The following is a 9831-nucleotide window of genomic DNA, read 5'->3' on the forward strand; positions in this document are numbered from 1 at the left end:
GACTCATCTGTCTTTGCAATTATACGGACTGTTATATCGGCGTACCTCTTGGTTGGGACTTCTTTATTCCTGATACTGTTTTCACTATTTATACATACATATCATGCATAATTTTGATTGACTAGACTGCTTCCGAATAATTAGCGGTCACTATCCTTTGTTTATGTTCTCATATATTTTAGAACCATAATAATCGTCCATAAATAAAGCTGACAAGAAAAACATTCAACGGCGAACTAGTTGTCCGGCCATGGTTGATTGTCAAAATTGGTCATAAACAAACTTGTAGAAAGTTGCTCTACCCACCGCTTCCTGTATGCAGAAAAGTCTACTGCCACCTGAAAACAAGCTTTCCATGATTATTCAGATACCCAATTCTGAAAAATTTTGAGTTTCTAACACACGAACTACAAACAGACATGTCCTAATCTTTCATGGTTTGGACTTGTGTCATGAGATGTGGTGACTGAAACTTTGTCCTCTAGATCTAACAGAAATTCATACTTAATGTTTAACTGGCAAATTAACAAAGACCACAAAGAGAGTGGAAATAAGTATAAGTTCAATTGATGACATTTTTACATGCAGCAGCTATAATGCAACTGCACTCCACATATTTTTACAGGAACTCATGCTAGATAACCATTACCTCACTACTGACAAATTTGATTGAATCAATTCCAAAGAAATTTGCCATGAGTGGGATTTGCATCCCTACTGGAACTCTTTAATTCTACTACAATTATGTGCCTGCTCGACCAGTGATCTTTGACTATAACAGTCAAATTCATACTCTTATATACTGATGGTCTATTTCATGCGCAATTATTGCGTAATGAATTCGCAGAAGCAGAGTAAACTCTGCACAATCATAAAATACTAATTTACAAGACCAACTGCAAGACTAAGTAATCGAAGGCAAACGCACTTTTTGAAAGTTTGCCCCTATTTTATCTCCAACATAACATCAACTTCGGTCTTGCAGTTACCTTGGTACAATGGATTTTCTGTAAGTCAATCACAAGAGTAGATTAAATAAGAACTTGATACCGGTTTTCTATCTAGGTGAAAAGTAAAGGTGTCCGTAACATATGTTAAGCTTTCTGTTTTTCAACAATGGTACAAGAACCCAAGCATTGACGATAGAAGTTCTGCTCTGCTCCCAAAAATTCCAACAATGGGTGAATAGTCAACTCCTTGACCTGAACAAATAACGCAATACAAAGAGCAGATAAGTATGCAGGTTTTGTAGGGTGATCAGCTTACAAATAAGGATGAAGAGAGCAGAAAATGGCACTAACTATGGACAAACAAAATGACTCAGCTATGGTTAAAAAGATAAGAAATAGAACTCTGCTACAGCATGGATATCTTGAAAATAAGAAAACTAAATGTATGATTTATAAAGAATTTTGAGGAAAACAAGCAAAAATCTATTTTCAGTCCAAAATTAGGTAGAATCCAGGTTAGAGATTGTTCCAGCCGCCACTCCAGCATCTTGTTTTTGAGATGACAAGGGGAAAAAATGGCAAAAAAAAAGGGCCTTCCTTTTGTTACTATGATTTTCATAATTGTTTCTTATGAAGGGATTCAATAAAACCATTAACATATATCTGAAAAAAAAAATGCTATGCTAATACAATTTAAGCTATTACGGGATTGGTCAATTACCATATTATGATTGAATCTCTGTTATTGGAGCAAATGTTTGTAATCGTTTAATAGGAATTCAAATATAAACTCCAAGGTAAATAACTATAATGGTTAAGAGCTGGCTAAGGCACCAAGAATGCATTGTGATATATTAAAAACTTTCCGCTGAGATACCCCATCCAACGCTTATACGTTATGTTCTTTATGATTGATTAATGCATGGAAATTTGTTACGAACCCATGTTGGAAATCTTCAGTCATAGGGTATCACTGATGAAGAAGACATTGTATTGTTTGCTTACAGAAGCAAATAAACCACCTATTAGGAATCAGATAAAGAAAACACCCAATTACTGTTTAGTGGGTTTTGGGGTACAACTGGCTATATGAGATGAAGACATATCATGCCACAATCAATCCTAGAACTCTGCTTGGCCATCATCACCCTCATCCACAATATCTGACCAAGCTGGCTACAAGTGGGTTTTGGATGATACCATGTCCACAATCATTTGCCCCCATTCTTAGGAAGCTATAACTTCCTACTACATCACTTTAACTATCATAGCACTGCTTTAGGGCAGTGATGAAATTATCTTATCAATGTACACACGAAAAGAAAACGATTTTCGATTCTAAGGACAAGAACCACAGTTTGATTGCTGAACTTATCCCAAATGCCCAGAATCCCATGGACAGCAGCAAGGTCAAACAATTGACCTCACTACAGTCCCTCAGATTCCAGTGTATTCCTGGAATCTGCAATTGGGATAAGGATAGTCACGTTTGATCAGCTTGGAATGCACAGCGTTTGGTACCACCAAACTTCACTATCAACATCATATCAAAAGTTCAAGGAAATCAAGAGCGGTCTGCAAACCAAAGTGTAGATCATAACTGTTGCTACTGTTGCAGTTAATGTGTATTGAGGATGGCATCACTACCAAAGCAAGAAGATCCATACAAAAAAAGCCTATGCCAATGATAACTCTGGAATCTGAGGTGTCTAGACTCTAGAAGACATTTACTTGAATCTGAACTTCAGATGCAACCCTCTAAGAGTCAAGATGTGATTTTGGTGGGAGCCTGAATATGAAGCTTAATCCACAGGAATCTAGGTTATTCCTTTCATAAATCCTGAATGTCCATGTAATTTTCCCCGCAAATTTAGAACTTAAGAGCCTTAGCATCATTTTTCCATTCAATCTACCATACATCCTAAAAGCCTGCTTGGTCATCTCCCCTCATTCACACCTCCATCCATCAAAATTATTTTTATCTTGTGATACCGTTTCCAGGTGACCATTGACTATTTTTATTTCTTAGTTCACACCAAGTCCACTGTTTCTCTTTCTTATCACTCTTTCCAGCAATTAATTTATTCTCGTCCTGAAAATTAAGTGCCTTTATCAAAACAAGTGCTAGAAGCTCGTAGGCTAATTTAAATATTATGGCAAATAATATTTCACCCTTCAATTTCATTTGTTTCCCCAAATGATCGTTTTGTTAACATTTCCTCATCATGATAAAATACTTCAATCATCTCTGTAGTCTATCCCAATCTCTCCATCGTTGTTATCTTACCATCATTCACTGAATGACCCTTAAAAGCCCTAGAATAACAATGGTCTAAATGGAATATCAGGCCATAAACGGATTTTATATAAATTATTGAGGTTTTAACTTTTAAGTAACAAACAAACAACTAGAAAAATTTAAAAATAAAATCCGACCCTGGGGTTCAAGCAGACTTCTATACGGGAGGTAAGCAACATGAGCAAACAACGAAGTATTTAATAGAAAACCACTCTAAAGGGTTTCCTTTCAAATATTCAGTAAGGTTCCATATTAAGTCGCATTTGTATTACATTAGACATAGTGATTATTTTGATGAACGGGAAAGAGAAAGCTATGAGAACCAACTAAAGTTGGAAAGATATCTCAAGAATAAAATGATACTTTTCAGACATACAAGAAATTTTATATGGTCTTTAGCAGACCTCAAGGAGGACTGCTTCCTAAATTCATCTTGTTAATAATAATAACGTATACTGGAGTCCAAACACTCCTTACCATTAATGTTACCAGACACAACCTCCACATGCAACATGAAAAATTTAAAAGATAAAAGCTGGATCAGACTCGTTCATGGTGAACAATACCAAGGAACTCAAAATTAGGTTTTGCATAAGCGCATACATATCTGACTAGCTTAACAGGCCTTTGGGTTGCAATCAGGCAGATCTTCAACTGTAGACTGAACTGGTAGAACTTTAACGTTTAATACTCTACAATAACAGGCATGTAATCTTCAAGAATCATGTTTGGCCAAATGAAACCCATAAAAGATAGGCAAGGTCTTCCCCTCTTATAACCCATGACATTTCCATATATTCACCTCTTCACATGCAACCTGCAAGAACTACAGGAAGATCCATCATTTTTCTCTTTCAGTAGGACATAATAACGTATACTGGAGTCAAAACACTCCTTACCATTAATGTTACCAGACACAACCTCCACATGAAACATGAAAAATTTAAAAGATAAAAACTGGATCAGACTCGTTCATGGTGAATAATACCAAGGAACCCAAAATTAGGTTTTGCATAAGCGCATTACATATCTGACTAGCTTAACAGGCCTTTGGGTTGCAATCAGGCAGACCTTCAACTGTAGACTGAACTGGTAGAACTTTAAGGTTTAATATTCTACAATAACAGGCATGTAATCTTCAAGAATCATGTTTGGCCAAATTAAACCCATAAAAGATAGGCAAGGTCTTCCCCTCTTATAACCCATAACATTTCCACATATTCACCTCTTAACATGCAACCTGCAAGAGCTACAGGAAGATCCATCATTTTTCTCTTTCAGTAGGACATAAGTTTTGTGCAGAACTATACAACAAACCTTACTAAATTCCAATTTGCAAATATTTTGTACCTTATGGCTTGCCATTTTTATTTAACTTACTATTTGGTTAGGTTCAGAGTAGCTAATTAGAACCACTTGATTCCCATTGCCATTTGTTCACAGCTCATTCTTCCAATTCTGTTCTCTTTACATTAAACAATAATCTGGTGATCTTTTCTTTCGGCATCTCTCGAAATTTGCATCTGGTATCTCTCAGAATTTGCATCACATCTGTTGAACGAAAATGCATGTCTTCAAGTTATTGAGCTTTCTAAGGATCTCCCTCGGGAGAGAACTAGATTATAACAAGCCTTTAGTTAGAAAAGATAACTCCGGATTCTTCTCCTCAAGTATCCTTCATTCCTGAAATCTTTACCATATCACAGTGTAGGACATGTTTACATCCAAAGATACCCTTCCTATGGAAAATTAATAAATACCTAATAGCTATACCAAGATGCCATATATTAGATGAAGTAAATTGATGGCTTGGAAACAGGTGACACATGCCTGAAACAGTATCCGGAATAGCTATACTAGAATTGAGTGGCAAGTTTGGCACAAATGCCAAATATGTTTACCAGAGTTGCATTCAACACCGAGAGGGGGGGATACATTGCAATGAATACACCTCGAATCTAAATTACAACAATTGGTTGACAATTATTTGAACATCTCCTGCTGATTGGGAAAGGATCATAGGCACTCTGTGCTGGCATCCAAAACTGAAATCTAAACTCTGTTCCAGAGTGGATTAACTGGCTGGCCTTGGCCAAAAATAATCCCTCTCCAACTGGAAATGAAAAGCTCAGTCTATTTGCCTATGTTTACATGTATCTCTGGAATAGCTTTAATATTCCATGGAAGTTGTCAACTTCCATAATAGACCTGCTCTCAGAATCAGACCACGAAAAATTATAATATGGGCTTGAAGACATAATACTGTTTGAGATGTTCTTAACTGGACTTGAAACTTAATTTGAAGGAGCCTGTAGAAGAGAACTAACCACCACATGGGATTCATCTCACCTTCCCACGAAATTAAAACATTTAAAATGTAAGGAGCTATGTAGCAATTTTAGAAGTTCCAGTTATTTAAGTCCTTTCATTGTGGATCCGGGAGTGCTACAGATACTACATTCAGTGTTTAGATTGTGCATAGTAATGCTTCAGAAAGCAAAGTACAATTAAATGGACATATAATTGAAAAGATGGCTAATGTGAACGATACAATGTTGAAATGAGGAGAAATGAAACCATATTTGAAGGAACAAAAAATCTAAAATGGTGTCAAATTTCAAAAATTAAGAGGACAGCTCTCAAAGTTCCTTTTATTTTAAACAGCAACAAATATTTTTGTACAAAATTACGTCCATTTAATGAAGCTTTATTGCAGTCAAAAAAACAAGAGAAACTATATTGTAATTACTGAAAGCTCTAAATTGACATTTGGGACAATGCAATAACAGGAATACATTAAATGATCACCCTCAAAGATCCTTGAGCAGATTGCAGTGACTGAAAGCTCTAAGTTGCCATTTGGGGCAATGAAATAACAGAAATACATTGAAAGACCATCCTCAAAGATCCTTGGGCAGAAGACAACTCAAACATAAATAGCACCACTTCCTTAACTGGTTTCAAGTTTTTAATCTATACTCCTTATCTCATGGCTGGTAACTATAAAGCTGGGGATAAGCAGCATCTGTCTCACGTGTACACTTTTCATGCCCTTCCGATTTAATAAAATTACTTGAATTTACCAAGGCTCTTCAGAGAAGTATGCATATAAGGTTGTACACCTACATTCAGAAGGTAATGGTCTGAAATTTCACGAGGCTCTCAATGGTTCTACAAATCTAATCTCAGCAAGTAATGAAGTTACCAAAGTGCTGTTATACTGGCATTCTAGTTTCTAGCGACATTTGGAAATAAATGTTAATTCTTGCCATGTTCCACCAATCAGAACCGTTTCCCTGAGTATTCAAGTGACACTCTAGAATCTAGACTGTATGTGTTTGACTAAGCAGTTTCATCTTGAAACGTCCTAACCCAACTCCTCAAAATACCAAGAGGTGATGTACTGTTTTAGTTTCCCTTAAAAGGCCCAAGGGGTATTATAGATGAACTCTTGCTCTGTGAGATTACTGGTTAACTGGTTTAGTGGTATATGCATTCGATGCAAGTAACAGTCAGTGACGTTCATATGAACCAATAGATTTCCTATGTAAACAATATCTGTCAGCATAGCAATACATGTCTGATAAGCATTCCCAAACATTTTAAATTGGGATCTAGTATCATTACTGAAATCTTTCTTAGACATAGACCACGGTAAACGAGATCCAGAAATTCTTACATAACTGTTCTTAGAGTTAATCAATGTCTAGCTTATGTTGCATCCATGGAAATCAATAACGAGCGATTACTGAAATCGTGTACAGAAAAAGGTCTGTCAGGATTGAAACCTCAAAATTTTCATTGAATTCTTGCGTTTATACATCAACATGCCACCTGATTGTCCTTGATTCTTGGGGATTTGCATCGTGCATGGATCTAATATACATGACACAATATCTGGACTATTCAGGATTTGAGACCTAAAGAATCATTTTCCTGCGACCATGCATCAGTACGCTGCAGGCATAGTTAAACTTGAACTCAATCGGCACAGTGCTCCACCAACCCAGCTATCTCAGAGATTCAGTACACATGAAGGAGACCAGGGTGGTTTGAGGGATCTAGGATGGTACCTGAATGAACTCCGTAGCACCCAAAATCAGGAGTGGAGCGATCTTCATATTGATATAGGACGACATAGCAAGCAAGTCCAATTAACCTGTGCGATTTACTGACATGCTTGCAGCTCAAGAGATGTAGTGAAAGCATAAAACACATCTCTGCTAAAGCCGACACCCAAATTTGGTTTCCAAAACCTTGGACCTATATGTATTACTATTCATGCACCGATGTGTTATTAAACTTGATTAGAGGTATTTATCTGAGACATAACAGCCTTCGGTTCGTAAACCCCAAAACCTGCCAAGCCAGAGTGAGAACGTGAGTGCCTATGCATTGATTTACATTTCAGCCAACTCGAAAACCAAAATCAAATGGATTACAGAGAAGTTCAAGGGGTTATTGTGATTGAAATCTAAGAGACCCACTAAGGAATGTGAATGTAAAAGTAACGTTCTTCTGGGATTGAGGGGAATTCAATATTTTCTTGCCACCTGAAGCTAAGAAAGCTACTGGAGATTAATTGAATTATACAACATGGGTCATTTTTGGGGCATAAAGGGAATTATACTGCAAATTGGTGTTTACAATTTTGGGCCTTCCTGATTGAAATTTCAATGCGTGTTTCTTTGTTTTACCTTTAAACAACATTTGCTCACCTGTGTTGTAATTAAATTCTGTATCCTTTTCTCACTTCCCAAGAAGAGAGCGAGGAGGGGGCGCGTGAGCTGCGGCGTCAGGGGATAGTGGTGCAGTAGTGAGGGCGAGGGTCGTGGACGACGTATTCGTATTCTTATCTGTGAGTTTTCGCTTACCGTTTTTCCCTGACAGAAGCCTGGCGATCTGCAGCTGCGTCTTAGCAATAATCTCCGTTCGCTTCAGCTCCATCTCGCCCCGCCGGACCTCCGTCTCCGCGCGAAGACGCTCGGAATCCTTGTATAGTCTCATCTTCGCCTGCTCCAGCTTCACAATGGAATCCGCAAAGGAGCGAATGCTCTCGGCCACTTCACTGCTGCCTCCACCGCCGCCGCCACCGCCGCCAGAGCTTTTGCGGCGCTTGCACGAGTAATTATTCGCCACACCCTTCCCTGAGCCGTCGCAAGGCGCGTGGGCGATCTTGCTGCGGGGCGTGCTGGTGTCGGTGTCCAGCGCCGCGCTCTCCTTCCGATTGGGAATCGTGTTCGATCCGTCGTCTGCCTGGTTGCTGTCCTGCGCCACCGCCGCCTCAAGCGGGGCCAATTCCACTTCCTCCTGCTTCTGCCCTTGCCCTTGCCCTTGCCCTGGCCCTTGCCCTCGCCCTTGTTCTTGTTCTTGTCCTTGTTCTTGTCCTTGTCCTTGTCCTTGTCCTTGCCCTTGCCCTTGCCCCTGCCCCTGCCCCTGCCCCTGCCCCTGCCCCTGCCCCTCCGCCTGCCGCTCGCGCTCCTCTACGGCAGGCGGAGGTGGAGGCAGAAGCAGAGGCGGAGGTGGAGACTCCATCAATGGCAAATCAGGGGGAGGATTTCCAATCGCGTTCGCGCTCGGATTCGGATTGGCGTCGCCTGCGACAACCGCAGTCGTTCGACAACGGAGCAGGCCATCGAGGCGGGAGTAAAGTGGCCAGGAAGAGGCGTTGACGTTGCTATTGTTGCCATTTAAGGTGGCAGCCTCGGCTCTGTAACGTTTCTTCATGGACTCGATCTTGTTCTTGCACTGGGTCTGCGTCTTGACGGACTTGGTGGCATTGGCCCGCGTGGAGACATGGCGGGCGACGTCCTCCCAGTCGTTTCCCTTGAGCTTTGCCCGGTTCCGCAGCAACCATTTCGACTCGTATGCGTCCAGGAGCGTCGTCACCGCGCCCTCGCTCCACTCATCGCGCTTCACCCGCTCCGGCGTCTTCGACAACGTCAACACATCCCCGTTTGCATTGTGATTGTTATTATTATTACTGCTTCCTCCCGGTCTCTGGAGCGGCTTCTCCAAAGAATCAAGCTTGCCCATCCTCCCCCAACTGCTGCCGCTTCCCTTCCCGTTTGCAGGCAGTGTTAAGACTTCCTTTCTGTACGCGTCTTCTTCCCCATGGGACCTGACCTGTACGCAGTCGGAACATAGACGGGGGCCTTTGCTGGCTTGGCTTGGCCTGTATGATGAGAATCGGTGAGGAGGGGGAGAGAAATTAAAAAAGCATAGCAGCGCGGTCGACGTCGCAGGAACAGGACGAGGACGAGGCACGGAGACAAGAAAAAGCGTGCGCTACAGTCACCCGGATAGCAACGTCGACCGCGCACAGTAGTGTAACCAAGCCCAGCCAACCGGACCCGTCCCGTCCAGTTGACTGCACTGCGCGCCGTTCTCCATCCATATTATAGCCGGTTAAATGACGATATTCATGCCCGACTATCGTATGTCCGAGAAACCGCTGGCGGATGACCGGACCGTGGACGACGAGCGCTCGCTGCGGGACCCGGCGGCGCGAATTTGGTGGAGAGGCGGGGCCACGACCCCCACGGCTATCCGTGGCATCGGCGGGTGGTACGCGGTCTGCCT

The 9831-nt window shown here is 41.0% G+C and overlaps 1 protein-coding gene across 5 annotated transcripts; it reads right to left on the reverse strand.

Annotated features, from left to right (window-relative positions):
• Positions 1 to 545: 545 nt before the first annotated feature.
• On the reverse strand, positions 546 to 9501 carry LOC149251240 (uncharacterized). Of its 5 annotated transcripts, none has more exons than XM_089459313.1 (2): positions 8124 to 9499; positions 546 to 1202 (listed from the first exon to the last, which is right to left on the reverse strand). In XM_089459313.1, the coding sequence occupies exons 1-2, from the start codon at positions 9283 to 9285 to the stop codon at positions 1111 to 1113; spliced, it is 1254 nt and encodes a 417-aa protein (XP_089315439.1). In that variant the 5' UTR covers positions 9286 to 9499; the 3' UTR covers positions 546 to 1110. The 5 variants fall into 5 exon arrangements, with proteins under 5 accessions (XP_089315439.1, XP_089315436.1, XP_089315438.1 ...); XM_089459310.1 differs by having other exon boundaries at positions 7968 to 9494; XM_089459312.1 differs by having other exon boundaries at positions 1118 to 4066; positions 7968 to 9496.
• Positions 9502 to 9831: the final 330 nt, after the last annotated feature.

Source organism: Pinus tabuliformis, chromosome 7 (assembly GCF_031772625.1).
Source record: "Pinus tabuliformis cultivar Carrire ecotype Pingquan chromosome 7, CPIR1, whole genome shotgun sequence".
Classification (NCBI taxonomy): Eukaryota; Viridiplantae; Streptophyta; class Pinopsida; order Pinales; family Pinaceae; genus Pinus; species Pinus tabuliformis.

Coding starts and splice junctions, on each gene's coding strand:
- LOC149251240 (XM_089459310.1), bottom strand. CDS start 9,285: ATGGGCAAGCTTGATTCTTTGGAGAAGCCGCTCCAGAGACCGGGAGGA.